Below are 19018 nucleotides of genomic sequence, written 5' to 3'. Positions count from 1 at the left end.
TTTGCTTTAAGGGCACGTTGGTCAATGCCCCCAAAGTCCGCATTGACAGCTAAATTTTTTTCCAAAACTTTTCAGAGAGCAAAGTGTCGAGGAATGTTCGCCCCTTCACCCAGATGAATATTTGTGAGTTGCGGAGAGTGCGCCTATCCGTTCCTACACGCCATACTTGTCCATGCACGCCTTTATGGCGACCCCCCCCCCCAAAAAAAAAAAAACTCGCCTAAAACGTTCCTACAAGACTGGAAGCCGACAATTGTCCAACACGTCATCCCAAGATAAACAATTTAAACCAGGAAGCGCTCATCCAACCTCTATTCTGATTGATTCCAAAATGAAGACGATTAATTTTAAAAATGCTTCGACCATGTGAGACAAAAAAAAAAATGATTGACCTAACATGATTTCCTCTTTTAAATATGCGTGCTGGTCGCCACTCAACCTAAATCCCAGCGACTTGTTTCAGGTTTTCTCCCTCTGTGGAATGTAACATGAGGAGTGGCAATGACGTCATTTCGCTCACAGGTGGAAATGTCATCAAGCGGAGGAAATGCCGTAATGGTTGTAGCCGAGGATATAGTACCTGGAAATGTCAAGAACACACCTCTGCAAAGTTACTCGTTCCTCAATTACGGCAATTCTTTGTTATTGTTAACAAAACCAACCAAAGATGAATGAAAAAAATGAAGTCATTTGCTTTCGTGTCAAGCTGTGGCTTCTTCCAATACAACTTTATTTTTTTAGCGCATTTCACGACAGCTGGAGCTGTAACGAAGCGCTTTCCACGTGGTGTCATATAAATTATTCGACTGAACATTTGTACTGCTAAGAATATTTTCTACATTAATTTAGCTAATCCCACCCCCACCTAAATTTTTTGCGATTAAAAAAAAAAAAAGGCCTTTATGTCAGTAAATAATTGGGTAGTTCAATTATTGTAAATAAAAAAAACGATGATATATTTCAAATTTATTTGAAATGAAGTCAAGCAAATGTGAATAAAGTGCAATTTATATTCTGAAGGATTGGATGGGGGGAATGCTTTTAATATCTGTAAAAAGAGAAGAAAAAATACTCATTTTGCACATCTTTTCTGTCAAAATAAAAAGACTTAAAAACCCATTAGCAAAAAAAAAAAAAAGTAGAAACACTCAATTTGCTTTAAAGGGTCACGAACGATCGGCAGCTACTTTTTTCCTCAATTTCGAACCATGCGGCTAATACAGCGGTGCGGCTTTTCTGTGATTTTTTTTTTCACCGGTAGGGGGCGCTCTATCTTTCAGAAAATACGCTAAATAAATCTCGATTTTTTTTTCTCTTGGGTCTGTTCTGTTTTAATTAGCAAAGTTGTTGCCGTGTTAAAAGGCACTCTTTTAACAATCTGCCTTTACAGTACAAAATTGTTCTTGTACATGCAGTAAACAATTCATTTTTTTTCAACATTGAAAACGGCGGCTGATAGTCTGGTGCCGCTTGTATCTCAATTTTTTTTTAAAGATTTGCTGTAGCTTATTCAAAGGCGTGCCTTACAGTGCAAAAAAACTGTAGATTAATTCAAAAATGGACCCCTCCGGCCCCGGCCGTGAATTTGACCCACGTGCTAAATTCTCCATCGGTGTGAACGGTCATCTGTTTTTATGTTCACCGTGATTGGCTGGCGACCAATCCGGAGCGCACGCTTGCATCGTGCGCCAAGTCAGCTGGGCTTCGTGACCCAAATGAGATGAACGGTAAACAAACACTGATGGATGTACATTTCTGCATTCTTTTGGACATTTGAGGTGGTCCGCAGAGTTTTTGGCATTCCAAAGTGCTCCCTTGTCTGACCGAGTCCTTCCGAAGGGAAAAAGTGTTGGATTGCGTCCTGGCTGCCAGGGCACCTGGTAAAACGATTACGGCCGCTCGCAGGAGTGGCAGCACAAAAAAAATAAAAAAAATACACGATGAAATTTGCTGAGTGAAGAAAGGCGAGAGCGTCTGCATAGTTTTGCTAGAAGATGGAAAAATGGCACACATTGCGCCGTCACCGCTTTCCCCGCCGTCCTCATTTCCTTTCCCGCCGTGGAGCTTTGGGCAGCCGACACCGCAACACGATCGCATCATTATTCTTTGACGTGCGAAGCGCTGCATGTTGTCTCAGGCCCGAAGCCATCGACCCCAGTGACATGGACTTGACCTCTGACCTCCTCTTCATCTCCTCCTCTTCCTCCTCAGAGAAGCAGATGGTGAAAAAAAATGGCAGAAAATTTCTATCCATCCATCCACCCAAATGTTATAGTCACAGACTGTGCCTAAAAGTGTTATGTCTCTCTTTCGATTAATGTGGGAATGAAAGCACACAGAATAGGCAGAGGAAAAGAACAAATGAATGCAGCAATTTTGTGACTTGTGTGTGTGTGTGAGTGTGTGTACAGTCATGGCAATCTGATCGTGCTGGCAGACTGGTCGTGTTATTCCAAGTGGGCTGTTGTCCTCTGAACAACCTCTCTAGTGACTCAGCACTTATGCGGAAGATCTTTGGATTTCACAAGCTACCCTCTTATTGACGGACATGTCGACAAAAGTCGAAAAACACGCCACGCTGCTCACACGCAACACGCGTATTGTTTGTTGTTGGCTCGCTCCGTCGTCGTGGAACATATGGCAAATCTCGAGCGTGTTGCTCTTTCATAATAATAATATTCCCTTTATTAGTCCCACAATGGGGAAATTCAAGATTCGAACCCAGGCCTCCTGGGGAGACTGGGTCCTGAACGCGGCGCCTTAGACCACTCGGCCATCCTGGTCAGCCGTCAACTTTTCCTGTTGACCTTGAATTACGTGCAACACGAAATGACCGAGTCGGGGTTGAAGGTTTATTGCTTGTGAAATTTGAATTGGTCTGGAAGGAATTAAAGCAAATAATTGCCAAGGGAAGTTTCAGTGTCATTGCAATTGTATATTATGTAACTTGAAATATTTGAGTTCAGCTTCTCTGCAACTGTAACCTACTACCAGTGGAGAGCCGTGCATTTCACACTCAGGCCTTCAGTGAAGTCCTACCTAGTCCGACTTGAATACAACGCTCGCATGCAGACATGACAGCTCTCACCCCACCAGGCCCCGCCTCTCAAAGGCACATAACTTATGCTTGCAGTATTGTTTTTGTTCATTAGCGAGACTTCTGCCAGAGTGTCTGCCTGCAAGCAGTCATTTCCTCGGAAACGCAGTCTGTATTTTCAGGACCTTGTAAACAACATTCCACTGACAACTATTATCTCACTAGGGGATGTAAAAGGCTCCGTTTGGGCGCTATCTGAGAGCCGAGGCATGACAATATCAGGTTGGTGCACATCCATCACAAGGAGAAGGAGGCTTGTTTTCATTGAAAATAGTCCAGAAAGACAATTCTGTAAAAAAAAAGAAAAAAAAAAAACAACACAAATTTAATTTTTGGGGGATAAAACAGTAATTTCAATTGGAACATCTTTAAAATATAGACATGTATAAAAAAAAAAATAATTAAAAATTAATTTATATATATAAATTTATAAATATAATTTTTTTGTCAACTTAAAATTGAATTGAAGTTGCCTTAGAAATTTGATTTCACTCACCCTTATTATTATTATCATTATATCAAGAACTGTTTTCAAAACGGCGGGCACTGAATGAATTAATGTGCAAAACGTCAATAGTTCTTCAGCCACGTAGAAATCGTGACGTATGTTCTGCCGCATATAGCTTTATCGTCTTGATATCACTGTGGGCAAAATGCTTGAAATAGTTCAACTTGAACCCGAATCGCTGCAATACAGAATTTCCTTCGCAGCGGCGGGAAGCACGATTTGCCTTCGAGCTGAAATAATAAAAACAAGCGAGGTTTTGGCAAGGATGAAGATTCTCCCGCAATGCTTTGAGGTCACGCAAAGTCTGAGCTGATACACAAAGACAGACGCTTTTTGGCGAGTGTGCATATTGCTAGTTGGCTAACACACGCGGTGTGTCGAAAGGACTGCAGACAGCCAAACAAAACTGAATTCGCTTCAGGTAAAGAATTTAATGCCGAGATGACCTTGAGATCACGTTTAAAGAACACAAACAGAATTTGGTAAGTGCCGCAATGTTTTGCTTCTTCATATTTATTTCATTAGTATTTCAAAATTTAGGAAGGATGTGGCCAAAACAAATGTTTAGTGTTCTTAAGGCCCCCAAAGTTTCTTTACAAGTACATCTTTCATGTTGACTGACTTTAATGTGTCTAGTGCGGAGTGGCCTTATTATTAAAGATGACGCATAAAAATATCTGCTTGCTCTGCTCTGAATCAGTTCATTGGTACATAAACTTCTCTTTCTTTCATCCTTACTCAGAAGTAAAAAAAAAAAAAAAAAAAAAAGAATCACGAAGCAAATAGAACGTCCCAAACTGTGACATTGTTCTCGTCCCTGATTGGTCACAGGGTTGTCGACCAGGAAGTGTTGCTCGCAACTCTTAGATTTCAAAATAATAATTTATAGTTTGTCAGTCAAAACTTGTGTAATTTTGTTGGAAATTAATACATAGTTGTATGTGTTCATAGGTGATGTGTTATTTAAATGTAACAAGAAGGGAACATGTTAGTAAGTTAATTATAGTCCATAATGTCACATTGTTTTCATGTCCGGAACTTTTATTTTTTATGTTGGTATTACGGAATGTTTAGAGTCAAGGACATTAATTGCAACTCAACTGCGCATGTCCAACAGTTTATGCTAATGCTCCTGCTCGAAGTTAGATTGACGTCAAACACTCGTCAGGACACTAAAAAAACACTAAAAGGAACTCCTTCGTGGATTATTGAACATTTTACCTCTTTTCACGGTGCGCGGCCCACGAGGTATTTGTTTGTTGTGCTTTTGTTTACTTTGTCGACGCTTTGCGTCTCATTTGTACTGTTCTATTGCATTATAAATGTAGTTCTCACGGGGTGTGCAAGTTCCGTGATGGCATGTGCAAGTCCTGTGCAATTCATGACCACCGCAGAAGATGTGAAAGGAATAAACGCCCGTTCTCAAGAACCGCCTGTGTCAGTGTTGTTGTGAAGAGAGCTACAAGGAAGAATGTTTGGACCGGTAAGTGAAAGCGCTACTGAACGTGAAACGGGATTGAGATCTTGGATCAAAGAAGACAAGCTGCTAACAGATGACATGCTCAACGCAACTGTTGTGCAAGTCAGCTGTTAACATGCTGCATGCAGTTTCCATGACATCGTTTAAAGACAATTTTTGGGGAAACACAGCCAGGTTTAAATGACCAAATGTCAAGACGGACTCAAGGCTGCGAGCTTTCACCTGCTATACAGTGAACTCGGATATTTGGATATTTTTTTCTTGCTCTGACATGCCACCAGCCCTGTTTAAATAATCGGTCCCAAGGAAGTACTGCATGTTGACGTGATCCACCTTGGCAGAGAATCTTACGTTTTCCTGGGTTAGATGTTGTAATATGAATTTGAAATGGTATGATCGTACTTTTGTTGTTGTATAACTTTGAAAAAAATCGTTGCAATATGTCGGATGTCTGATTTGACTCTCTTGACTTGACTCCCCAGCCACGGGACCAGGCTCTTCTACATCAACAGGGAAATGTCTACGTAATTGAAGGGCGCTTTCCGGGCCCTCCGCTCGTATAGCATTTGAGATGGAGACGAGATCCCCGTAGTGGCCAAGGTGAAAAGCCGCTGTAACTCCTCGCACCTTTGAGGTACGACTCTGGTTTGTTTTTCATTTGAATTTCATTCAAACGATCAACTCATCAGCAAGCTTTGTAGAAGCCTGAAAATGTGGAGGGGGGAGACATCTAAAGCAGGCTGGATAGGGGCTTACGAGGACCCGACTTGACCCCGGTTAAAACTATTAATACAGTAGAGGCAATTACAAATGCTTTAAGGTCGTAAATCACTCACGGATTTCTGCTATTCACAGTAGGGCGCGATCCCCATCCCACTGTAATTTTGTCAGTGTTTGATGTCATCGTGATAGAGGTCGTCGGCACACCTCGCCGCAGATAGAGGAGGGTGGGCTGAGCTGATGTGGAAGAAACAGTTCCGCCACCTCAGTCAAGTTCATGCTGTTAAAAGGAGGTGGAAATTGGGCCCTATTTCATAATCCCTAGGGTATTTTAACAAAAGACTGTCGGAGTTGTATTATTAAGACACCTGGGTAATGTTTTCAAGTGAAAAAAAATAAGTGCACAGCCCAGGGTAAAGGAATGCACTTTCTGACTTGTATATCCGTCAATGGCAGCGAATGAGTTAAGAGTTGTGCTTGTTGTCAAATTCTTGGGCGTGAGGCCAATGTTTTTCCCCTTACTCGGCTCGATGACTTCATATTGGCAAATTGCGTCGAGAAACGGCCATGATGAAAAGCAGCGGCGGCCTGACAGCCCCGGAGTGAATTTCCCCAAGGACTCTCCCTCTTAAAATAACTTGCGTGTCAGCATCTTTGTGGATATGAAACCACCGTCTCGCGCCGCTGCTCGACAGCGAGGACCACCTCAGACACTTCCTGAGATCATATTGCAGCGTGGTATCTCCGCGTTGCCAACGTCAACACGGGGATTTAGTGCATATATTTTCTGTGTTTGCTACAGGGAGAGATCCAACTAATCAGCTGAACGCGAACGATTATGACAACCTCGCAAAGAATGTACTGCGAGAGGAGACGGGGGTCCACCCTGGTGGCGTCACTCTTTCGGCATGTGGATGAAGTGATGGAGAATGCAAAGTCGAGGTACATCAGTGCAGGTGTTGTGGACCGCTCCATCGTCCCCCAGTTGCGAAGCGCTTCCGGGTCTCGCCCACACAACGTTGAGGTTTCACGATTGTATCCGAAGACCTCAGATGAATAGTGCGTCCGACTGGTATCATGAAATCTGCCTGGCAACACGAGCGAGCTGAATTCTGATTGGATAAAAACTCTCACCAACACTCGGATATAATCTCACATCAATGTGAAGAATATGATAGGCTACGGACGAGGCTAGCCGCGAGTTAGCATAACTTTAGTCAGCCAGCGGCAGTGATATTTTTTTGGCCTTTAAGACAAAATGACCGCGGCAATCACGCTTTTGTGGATGCTGGGCGTTCAAGTTTCTCATTTATTTTTTCACTTCACTTGGACCCCGCGGCTAGAAAATACAAAAACATGGACGAGAGCACGAGGACGATGGCTCACGCTAACGGTTAAAGCGGAAGCAGAATTTGGATATGTGAGAACAGTGATTCTGCAATTTTCCCCGCAAAAGTGTCTTTTAAATCTCTCCACAATGAGGTGAGGGCGTTGCTGTTAGCTTGGTGTGAACGAGTTAATGTTCACGCTGTGATTGGAATGTGGCGTGCACTTTAAGGGGAAAGCATGAAAAGGCAACTTTATGATTCGTTAAGAAGGATTTATTTTTCTGGCCATTTCTGAAAAACTAACTCACCCTTTCTGTAAAACATTAGCAAGTAAATAATAGGGGAGATTGATAAATATAACACCATTTACCTAGATGATTATTATTCCATCAAAATGGGGAATAATTACTTTGAATGTCCTAAAAGAAATTGCAGTGTTAATTAGTCATTATATTGAACCTATTAAATAAATACAATTATTAAATAGTTTTATTTTAGGACTGATTGTAAATTATTCAATGCACAATTATTTACTAAATTAATTCATTTCATGTTTTTTATATTTAATAACAAATAGTATACCTTTGAGGGGTATTTTCATTAAATGAAATAAATAGGAAGATAATTAAATAAATAATCAAAACTGAAATTAATTACTTTAGTTGCTATTATTAATTAAAGAAAAAATATTGAGGATTCAATTCAGATTGTCATAAAAAGAATTGCCAAGAAATGTGACATGACATAAATTACGTAGTTGTCATTTTTTATTATTATTATTATTATTATTATTAACTTTTTGCTGTTTGTGTCTGTCTCTGAGGCTGTAAATTTTTCGGGTTGTCATTTCGTATCCTTCCAGTGATGAAAAATGTCTTTACTGGACGACACTCGCGGCTCTCGTCATGTTTTGACAATTGTAACGAGACATAAGGAAGTCATCAGCGTAAAGCGAGTCCGTGTTCAGCGTGCTCTGTCGCATTAAGGCAAACCTAAACAGGCCTCGGCAAAAACAGACAAAAGCGTCTAATGTTCACAACGCTCATCGGTTGTCTGCAGGATAACGTGAACTGACACAGACACATTTCAAAACACTGGTGAACAACCATTATATATGAGTCTTGCACGTAAAAGTAAAAAAAAAAAAAAGTAGTTTCCTCAATACAGGTTGTAAAGAAATAGTTTTTAAAGAGTCTGTGTAATTGTATTGGTCTTAAAAGTTAAATACAACAGAACGATACTTGTTGCGATTCTTTCACAAACCACCAGAGGGCGCCCACATAGCGCTAGTAGGACTTTTGCCGCGCTTTGAGAATCGACATACTCGACAGACGGGCAACGCTTGACTGCAAAATTTGCAGCACGGAACTCTTTAAAAGCTACGCCAGCTAACTTGAAGTGAACACCGACAGTAAAGCTACAACTCCAATAATTAGCCGACATTGGGACACAAGACGGAATGAATGAATGCGTGTTACTCACAAGCGTGACGGAAACAACAATTCACAATCACTTATCTCACCTCCAGCTGTCTTGAGAGTGCGTGTGCGCGTGAGCATGTGAGTGTTGCGCTCTCTCTGAATGGGCTTTTCTTCCCTGTTGGCTGTGCAAGAGTGTTGTTACACTGACCTCGTGACCACGACATATGGCCTTGGGGTGGGTAGGGGCTATCCGGCAATCTGACAGCTGCATGGGAGATTTTTTATACATATATATATATATATATATATATATATATATATACACAAAATTTAAGTTAAATACAACTGAACTGTAATTAACAATTGTACTTTGGATATTTAATTGAGGGTCGCATTTACTTTTTTTTTTTTTTTTTTTGTGGAGATCTCAGAATTGCCAGCGGCATCAAGTCATTAACTCTGAGATGGAAGCCACTTCCTGCAGGCGATGTGATCCAATTGGCCGCAGAGATATGACGGGCTCGATTAAAGCCCAACAGGAAGTGCTTGTGTTTGTTCATCTTCAAAGCTGGCTTCGTTTTTCTTTCTTCTTTTTCCTTTTTTTTTTTTTTTGTTTTTAATCGAAGCTCATTGAAAAACTCGTCGTGGTTACCAGTACTTTTTTTCTTTTTTTTCGATGACGTCATGCTTGTTCAAAAGTTAAAAACAACTTCTTGTGGTTGTCTTGCTTTAATTCTTCCCACTTTAAGGAAACAAGTATTTATCCTGCTGGCATCTCAAGAATGGCTCCTCCTCTTCCCAGTCTGGAGTTGTTTTTCCACTTCTATTTTTATTTGTATTTTATTTTCAAAAGACAGAATTAATCGTTTTGCTCCAAACTTACGCAAGACGACGTCTGCCAGAGACCTAAAAGAATAGTGCTGCTTTCAGGATTGACGCATCTGGAGGGAACATCATGTCTGCTCAAGGTTCGGAAATAAAGGAAAACATTGGCTTTTTTTTTTCTCCAACAAGGACAATGTTTACAACCAGGGATGGGCAACCTAAGACCCGTTGGCTGTTTACTGCCAGCAAGAGCCTTTGATGGCATTTTCTAAACAAATTAAAGCTTCTCAGCACGGTGGACTAGTGTTTATGTTTAGTCTGCTTGCCACACACTTGTTACGTTTTGAGTTTGAGTCCCTACTCTTGGCTCTGGTACTTCTACTTTCCAAAATCTTACACTACATATTAGGTTAATTAATGACTCCAAATGGTCCATCTGTAAGAATGTGAGTGTGAATGGTTGTTCAGGCCCAAAAAGCGAAATAATTGTGGTGTAAAATTTAAAACCATAACGTAGTTTTACACGAACGTAAGTAAACAACAACAAGAAGAAGGTCTGGTTTGTATTCCCCTTGAAAGAGATCCAGCGGGGACATTACTTGCATAATCGCAGTTGAGATGTGATGACGTTAGCACGCACGCACGCACGCACGCACGGACAGCTGGGCTCAGTTTGTGAAAAGCGTCAGTCAGAACGCGCGCACGCACGCTCACCGAGTAGGCTGGAATGTTGTTCATTCTTTTTCACATAAAGGGCAATATTGTACATCACTGCCACCTGCTGGTCTGGTTAGTGAGTTACATCTATCAAAATCAAACTAATCCTCTTACTACTACTACAAATGATTAATAATAATAGTCATTTTATAACACATTTGAACTATTTAGAAAGTAATTAATTATTGTTATAACAGTAACTTAAATCCTAAAAAAAAAGAAAACGTTTACAAGAAACTTTCAGTCCGATGTTAGCCATACACGTGATTACATTCAACCTTTTAATGACTTTTGAGTTGTGTGAAATTATCATTATAATTATTGGTACTCAAATGTTTTACCGACTCCCATTATTTAATCACTATTATCTAAAAGGTCTGCTCTTACAAATATGATTTCATTAATACAGTCAGCAAGGCCTCAATATCTCACCAGTTATTATTAACGTCAACTCAAATTCGGCATAAGAAAATAGAAAAAAAGAAAATCACAAGTAAAATTCATCCATCCGTTCTCAATAGCCTGGATTTGAACCCGTGAAATTGAACTGCGATGCAGCTGTGCTAACCACTCACATGATATTCATTTAATTAATGGTAATTGAAGGCATGGATTTGACCTCAAAACCCATTTCAAGAATGACTCCTTCTAATGAAATTATTCCTGATGGAGTCCTACATGGTCCCACTTTTAAAGTTGTGTGAATGAACAAATCAATGAGCGGAGCCCTTGTTGCATCAGCGTTTTTATTTCAATTAGTGTAATGGAAACCTTTCAGGACGCTTGTCATGTTCCAGAACATGGAACCAAGCTCATTTTAGGAAAAAAAAAATGTATTTTATAGTGTGGGGTGATGTAAGGGAAATGAAAGAAATAATAAATAATGAATGAACAAAGGAGGCGCGCTGATGAAACTGTGGATACGAGAAGTCAAAAAAAGGGGAGCAGCAAGCTGGAGAGGAGAGCGGTTAGTCTTCATTAAATGTCGTTTAATGAGAATACAGCGAAACATAGAGACAGATTTATTTACACAAAAAAAAGAGAATCAAATGTAGCGAGGAAAAAAAGGTGAGAAATAAGAAAACCCAAACATTTCACAGGAACGACGAAGTGTCCTTGAACACATCACTTCCTGAGCTTTGTGCCAACTGGAAAAAAAAAAAACTCATTCCAACGATTTAAGCTGTCAAGACATTTCAGTACATTTTTTTAAAAAAAAGTTAAGTTTTTAACGCTATGACAAAAGTTACCAAAGCGAGAACTTTGACTCCTTGTTTAGTAGACAAACAATTTAAAATCGACTTTTCCCACCCAAAGGTAATAAATTGACAAATTTCTGTTCCAGCAACCCCATTTTTTTTTCATTCTAATACATTATAAGCATCTGTGGCTTAAATAGTTTGGGATTTTCATAACATTAATACAATCGAGTCAAATGCGCTCGCATGGTGCCGCATATGGTCCACAAGTTCAACCAATCAGAGAGGAACAAGGAAGTAAAAGTCTTCATCATTACAAAAAAAAAAATCGTCATTATCTCAGTATGTGACTATATTTATCTTACATACAGTATGGAATGCTTCGAACGCGCGACAAACTGGACCAAATGGTCGTCCGCTCCGATCACCACCTGCGCCAAACAGCTTCCGTGGAATTCCAAACTTAGTCTGTCCAGATCTTTGTCAGTCCAAACTTCCCGTCCCGCTTCGTGCCGCCAGTCCACTCGAGTGAAGGAGGCTCAGCAGAACTTTTTGAAACAGAAAAGCTCAGTCCTCGGTGCTAAATTCAAGTTTGTAAATTGAGTTATTTTTAGTTCCAAAAAAAAAACAACAAAATAGGCTGCTGAAATGTTTCGAGTGAGCGATGTGAAACTGAATTTAGCCCTGAGAAAGAGTGGGGAAAAAAAACAAACATACTGGAAAAGCAGAAAAGGCAAAAGGCAGTTTGAAATCTTCTGGACAACACAACACATACATTTACAGGACAGTTAGGTCTACGGACTAAAAGAGAGGGGTGTCAAACACATGGCCCGCGGGCCAAATCTGGCCCGCAAACGGGTCCAATCCGGCCCGCAAACGGGTCCAATCCGGCCCGCAAGCAGATTTGGTATAAAACTAAGTACGGCCCAACTGAATAAACAGCCGCCAAATTCACCAAATGGCCCTTGGTGGTGCATAAAGGCCACAATAATCCAGACTGTCAGTCCATATTCTGGACATCTCGACCAAACTGTGTTGACATGATCTTTTATTGTATGTACACTTAACGGCTCACCTCTGAAAGCTAATCTACGATGCAAACTGTGAGCAAGAAATGGGAGCTTGTGATTTAAAATGCTTGAGCACACGAGAATACTTTTTTTTTTTTTTTTTTTTTGCAAACACGGTTCATGTTTATGTCATTTGTGCCCTTTGACAGAAAGGAATGATAAAATAAATATCAATGGCATTCGAAGATAACAAACTGCCTCTTGCCTTGCCAAACAACTATTCAGTGTTTTGTTGCCTGAGAATCAGTCCACAGTTAAGTCAAGATAAGTAAGCGACCGTTTGCGCCAAAGAACAAAAATCCATCAAACTGCTGTGGCAAGAAGTCTTTAATACTGAGAAAACTTGGAGGAGGCAGCGCTCCAAATACTTGAGGATCCACCTCTGTCGGGGTCAGGGTTTTAAAGTCTCAAACCCAGTACTGGTTCTTTTTCAAGACGGGAGTCGTCGTCCGACAGTCCTGCACCAGCTCTGGGTCGGCCTCTTTGGAATCCATGTTAGACATGGGGATGTTATTGGCTGGGTCGGTTTTCCGAAAGGTTTCCGTGCCGGCTACCTCGCCGTTTTTCGGCTTGGCCGCCGCCGCCGTCTGGACGTTGTGTTTGCCTGTCTTGTTTTTACGGACCAGGTAGTATGCCAAGAGGGCTGCCAGGAGCAGAAGGATGAGGATGACAAGGATGGGGATGAGAATGGACCAGATGTTGCCGCGTCGAGTAACCACGGGGTTCCGGTGAGAGCCACTGTCAGACGGGGCTGCGGTGGTATGGACATCCCCGTGAGGTTGGTCCTGGTTGGCTTTCCAACGAGGGCTTTCGGTGGTTGGGAGCGGGTACGCACCCACATTGGGCTTGTCCTTCCTGTCCTTTCCTGGGGCCTCTGAGGGCACCCTCAGCAGAGTGGCAGGGTAGACACCAGAGGCATTGTAAGGACCAGTTTGAAAGGAAAGCACACACTCTGCTGGGGGGACCCCATGAGCCTTGAGTAAGAATCGAGCCTCATCCTGAGTGATGCCATCTTGGGACCCGGAGGAGCTTTTGGGGATTTCTACAGCAACACGCCCTTCATCCAGGTCCCGCTGGCTGAACGAGTCCACGGGCTGGCCTGCACCAGGACCGCCAGACCGGACGAACCGAGCGCCCCGCGGCTGCTGGATGACCATGAACGTCGGGGAGGTCCTGGTTTTGTTCGCCAGGGGTGTTGCATCCAAAAGCTTCCTGTCAAGTTGAACAAGTGAGTCTTCGGGTAGTAGCGGATCCTGAGCAATCTTGGCCAAGGGCTGGACCGTGATGTTCAGAACAGATGAGACATTCGCTGCCCGACTCCGAGCGACAAATGCAACGCTGTCACGCGGTGAGGTGGACTTGACAAAGCGTACGCTGACTCTTCCTTCCTTGATCTGTTTCTGGGTAAAGGCTGAAGTGGGCTGTCGGTCCACCATGACCGCTGCATACTTGGGAACACTTGTGATCTTGTAGAGGACGTCTTCCTCCATGGGACCACCGGTGCTTGCTCTCAGCATCTCCTCGGTCACCAGAGTCTCATCATCTCCCTGCTTGACCTTGATCTCCGGGGCTTTGTCCAGAATGAGGGTACGAGCTAGGATTCCGATGTGAAGTGTTTGTGGTTCCGTCTCATGTTCCCCGTCTGACACGATGAATTCCACGAAGCCGTCTGCAAGGCTGCCATCGCTGTGAAAGCCCACCTGCTCACTGTTGATCATCTCTTGGGTGAACTCAGAGAGGGTGTCCATGGTGTGAGCGTCAACCAGGTGCCCGTTTCTAGGGGCTTTGGTCACCTTGAAATGGACCTCATCTGGGGGGCTGTCTTCATCATGAGTGTTCAGATGCTTCCGGGTCACAATCATCATAGATCCTTGTAGAACCTCCAGTAGTTGGTCAATGGTGACGAGCTCAGGGGGTTCAGATCCCCGTCGTTTGATGGAGACATTAAAGATCTCCTCCAGGACTACGGAGTCGGACGTCACACCATCAGCCCGAGACCTCAGACGGGCCCTGAAGGAAAAGCTGTCAAAGGAGGCCGCAGAATCATCATGGAGGTATTCCAACTCTCTGCGAGTCACATCCCCCTGTGTGAAGTAAGGTGAATCCCGGGGAAGGTCCCGACCCCCCAAGGTGACACGTCCATGGTCAGGGAAACGTTTGAGCTCGAAGACCACATCTGAACTCTCTGGCTCAGGAAGGCTGGCCTGCAGGTTGGAAGCGTCAAAGATGGAATCATCGATCGTTTTCCTCTGGCCTTGCACGATTTCCAGACCTGAGTGGAAACAATGAGCACATTACAAAGGGCGTACAAGATCCAACAATAAGCCAGTCATTATTTCATCTGCAGTATGAGCAAATTTGCTGGACAGTCCTCGCGAAACAACCTTCAATAGATGCATGATGGTCACGCAAACACAGGGACATCTTTTATCCTATCAATCCACATATTTTCTTTATCCCTTATGCTGCTGCTGGCCTTCTACCACTCGTCCATCGAGAGCCTGCTGACCTACAGTGTCTCTACCTGGTATGGTGGCTGCACTGAGGCAGACAGAGTGAAGCTCCAGAAGACAGTCAAAACAGCGCAGAGGATTATTGGCTGCCCTCTCCCTTGCCTTGGATCGAAACCAAAGGTGGACTACGCCTGGACACTCAATCACCAAGGACTCAGCCATCTCCCCATTTTCTACCGTGCGTGTCCTCATAGTCAGGTTCCACCTTGGACTGGTTGCCAGCCAATCACAGAACTATTATCCCTCATTTCCCACGGTAGCTCGATGATCTCTTATGGTATACTAATGTGCCACGGTACAGTGTAAGGGAATCACTGGTCAATTGTTTCCAACAAGTTCAGTGGTTTCAACTCATTCATTGCCATTGACGGCTGTAGACGTCAACAATTTGTTATTAACTTGGCTGTAAGTGAAAACCTGCTACCCGATGCCAAAGGAACTTCTAAATCACAAGACCTTTTTAGCCAATCAGAAACTTGAAAAAAAAGTGATTTCTGGAAAAATCGTAATTGCGAACGAACAGAATCTTATACATGGAACAGTGGCAAAGTCTTTGGCCTTTGGCTTGACATTCACCTTTGTTCTTCCACATCTGTGAGGAAATGTTGCTATGCGTTGCATAGTAGGAGATCGTGATGGGTAGCACGTGACGGACATCCGGGGCGGGCTGGGAGGACAGAACGAGCTCCACCGAGTCCCTCACCACCCAGAAGGGCTTGTCGGGCATCTGGTGCTCATAGAAGATGGCTCCGGACTCCAACTGAGGACAACAAGAGACACGACTTTAGGACGTTCAGTTAGACAGCAACTTGCCGGTTTTTTTATTTATTATTATTTCTTTGCCTTTGACGATGTTCTCAAAGGCCGATCTACAAGCGAAGCTCATTATTTTGTTATTTTGGAGAGCACAGCTGACATTTTTTCTGCCCACATCTTCCTCCCCCCCGGAGGTCGAAAAGAACTACAGTGAAATTGGCGCCCCGCATCTCAGGACCGAGCGTCGGAATGTGGCGGCTTGTGTTTATTTTTCTGAGCTCGCGATGTCCTGAACTCAACTCTTTCTCATATAAAACGCACTTTCAAGTAACTATAATACGAGTGCGCAAACAAACACGCCAAATCACTCAAATAATCAAATGGAGACGTTTCTTCTCAGCAGTTGGCAAGCGGACTTTCTGTTTCGTCGACGGAGAGAACAAATGAATGCGTTTGTCTGCCTCCTTGCTTTTCTTTGTAACGAGAGTCAAGGCGTCGGAGTTAGTGTAAGACATTTGCGAGCTCAACGATGCGCATTGACGCCACCTTCTGGATCAGAGAGAGAACAGGGCTAACTTAAACTATTCTATTCGTTAATATCGAGAGAGTTTATAAAAGACATTTGGAATGAAAACTGTAAGCGCTTCCAGTGAGTACCTTGACATACGAGTACCTCAACTTATGAGTTTTTGGAGTTACAAAATGTCGCTTGGCAACAATTTAACAGGTGAACTTCAAGCAATACGACACTAGGTGGCGACAGTCAGTCTACTGTCACTGGCTCAACTGGCTCATTTCAGCGAGACAAGCGTCAATGTGCGATTGTTGACCCTTGAGACGCGCGACGCGGTCACCTGAGTTTGGGAGAATCGAGTGATTTCCTCCATTTGGTTCTTGTCATTGGCCAGGATGAGTCTTCCCAAACGTGGAGGATGGACCAGCGAGTAGCTGATCTCATTTCCGTCCTCGTTAGTCACAGCACCCAGATTGGCACTAGTGATAGGCTGCCTTGTTCCTGCGGGCGCACAAACGCGTTAATCGGTGGAAAATTAACTTGCAGGCTGTGTAGTTAAGCAGACTCCAGAGTCGGTTTAGTCTATGTTTTATATCATTTCACGTGTGGAGTGCTTATTAGGTTCCAAAGTACTCAAGGGTTGACAATATTAAATAGCATTTTTTTTATGTTCCTCATCAGTAGAATGCAAGTAGAGAAGTTGGAAAATGGACGTCCAAAAATAAAAGAAAAACTGCTTTGGACGTTTATTTTATGAAAATCATTGGTGAAAAGAAAAATGATTGGCAAGAAGTTTATTGCAAAGGTTGGCGTTGATGATAATGAAATGTTTTAGCAGCATGTATCTTACAAAAATGAAAAGTCATAAAAAAAAATGTTTTTTTATACAGTTGTTAAATTAACAGGTAAAAAAAAACCATACTACTTATGAAAACAAAACAATCTAATAATAAATCACATCACGAAAATAAAATAATTCAAACTCCCCCAATATGCAACAGGTGTCAAACTCAAGGCCCGTGGGCCAGATCTGATGTGGCCCGCGAAGGGCAAATCACGTGCGTCAACTTCCTGTTTATAATAATCATAACCGAATAAGATTATTGAGGGGGAAAAAAATTACATATCTATCTATCTATCTATCTCTCTCTCTCTCTCTCTCTCTCTCTCTCTCTCTCTCTCTATATATATATATATATATATATATATATGATAGAAATGGAATTAACTGCATAGTAAAAAATAATTACAAACAGTAAAAAAAATAAAATAAAAAAAATCCGCTATGAAGTTTCTTGATTGTATTTCAGTTTCAAGCCTTTTCACTGGTTATTCTCTGCTCACTGCTGAGCAGGATGTGGACGCCTCACCTGGAAACACCATGAGCTCCTCTTGCGTCACCATGGTGATGGTGAGGGGCCTGGCCGTGACCACAAATGTGTAGAGGGGAGACGTGTGTTCGCCGTCTGTCACCATGAAGCTGAACCCACCAGAGTCCTCACCTGGAGACACCCAAGAGCTGACGTTGAAACACACACAAGCGTATATGGCGCAAAACGCTCCGGCGTGTGCGTGTCGTCACCCTCGTGAATGAAAATGACCTCCCCGTTGTCAATTTGGGCTTGTGTGAAATTGACAGCGGCCTCCTCGGGGAAGTCTTTGAAGGCCACCATCCCGTTGGTGGGCGATTCCACGTGGTAATAGACGTCCTCGGCGGGGCTGTCGGCGTCTTCGGTTTTCAGCATGCTGGACGTGATGTCGGCCTCCTCGCCGGCGAGGACCTGCCGGGTGACCAGCGAGAAGGCATGAATGAAAATACAACATGAGGAAAACTTGATGGGATGTGATGTAATGTTCTCACACTGTTGAACCCCCAAATAATGTCAATGACTATGAGGTAGGGCTGGGCGATAAACCGAAAATTTACCGTTACGGAAATTTATTAGAATGACCGACATCATTTTGCCCATTTTATTTAGTATTTTGTTTACAGGCGACTAGCGCCTTTGCACATGGCATGATTTATATTGTTTACAAGATACCTTTACGCAAATCTAGGCCTTTGCAGATGGCATTACAGCATCTCGGCACGATATATTTGCAGAAAAGGATTTTGTGAGAGGTACCCTTTTTCTCCTGTTCTTTGTGACATTGTTCAAGTCATGCAAAGCATGCTATTTTGAATGTTTATTCAAATGATTTTTGTACTTCTGTTTTTCATTGAAAGTAATGTGTACCAGTTGGTCAATAAAAAAAGCAGTTAATATGCATTTCCTGCATGTATTTTGATTTTGGTCCTCAGGGGGAATTTATCGTGCATTTATCGTTATCGAGGTAAAATTGCCCAATTTATCGCGATATTGATTTTAGGTCATATCGCCCAGCCCTACTATGAAGTATTCATATCGCCATCCGTCCTGTTTTCCACAGTGCTTATCTCCAGGTTTGCAAGTAACTGAAGCCAAAAGCAGCTCATTTCAAATGAGAGGAGGGGGCTCCTGTCCATCAAAGGGCTGTAGTATAGACGATATGTGCTCGACACTCTAAATATGTTTTAAAGTATACATGAAAAAAGGAATTTGGACAAAAATTAAAAAATACTTTTTTTTTTACAACGATTTTAGGATATGTTAATTTTTACGTATTTTTCATTTCAATTCATTAATATTTTTATTGTGCAAGTTTTAAAATCACATTGAAAACATTAGTAAAACATAATGTAATACATAACAGTATTTGTTTTTGGAGTATGCATGTATTTATTCGTGTTAAATATAAATTGTTTTTTTTTCATTTAATTACAAATTGTATTTTAACTTTTAACTTATTAATTACCCAATTGGGTTGTATACTGAATAAATATTGTATAC

General features: G+C 42.3%; 1 protein-coding gene and 1 long non-coding RNA gene across 6 annotated transcripts in view; one reads left to right on the top strand and one right to left on the bottom strand.

Moving 5' to 3' along the window:
• Positions 1-3735: 3735 nt before the first annotated feature.
• LOC148334439 (uncharacterized) lies at positions 3736-18777 on the top strand. 5 transcript variants are annotated; one of them, XR_015844090.1, is made up of 5 exons: positions 3736-4853; positions 4934-5088; positions 5568-5719; positions 6608-6761; positions 17503-18777. It is a non-coding gene; the product is annotated as an uncharacterized LOC148334439 (long non-coding RNA). The 5 variants fall into 5 exon arrangements; XR_015844091.1 differs by lacking the exon at positions 17503-18777 and adding an exon at positions 9304-17279; XR_015844089.1 differs by having other exon boundaries at positions 3737-4853; positions 6608-6747; positions 17503-18776.
• cspg4 (chondroitin sulfate proteoglycan 4) overlaps positions 11075-19018 on the bottom strand; it is a 55592-nt gene continuing 47648 nt past the window's right edge. Inside the window, exons 7-11 of the mRNA XM_088298746.1 lie at positions 17731-17929; positions 17519-17650; positions 16489-16649; positions 15455-15638; positions 11075-14637 (exon numbers count right to left, since the gene is read on the bottom strand). Coding sequence (XP_088154872.1) covers positions 12773-14637; positions 15455-15638; positions 16489-16649; positions 17519-17650; positions 17731-17929 — 2541 coding nt within the window. The 3' untranslated portion in view covers positions 11075-12772. The remainder of the gene's footprint in view (positions 14638-15454; positions 15639-16488; positions 16650-17518; positions 17651-17730; positions 17930-19018) is intronic.

The sequence above is a fragment of the Idiotropiscis lumnitzeri genome, chromosome 6 (genome assembly GCF_059441095.1).
Source record: "Idiotropiscis lumnitzeri isolate Australia: NSW breed Sydney's pygmy pipehorse chromosome 6, RoL_Ilum_1.0, whole genome shotgun sequence".
NCBI lineage: Eukaryota > Metazoa > Chordata > Actinopteri > Syngnathiformes > Syngnathidae > Idiotropiscis > Idiotropiscis lumnitzeri.
This window is presented reverse-complemented; position numbering and strand designations above follow the sequence as displayed.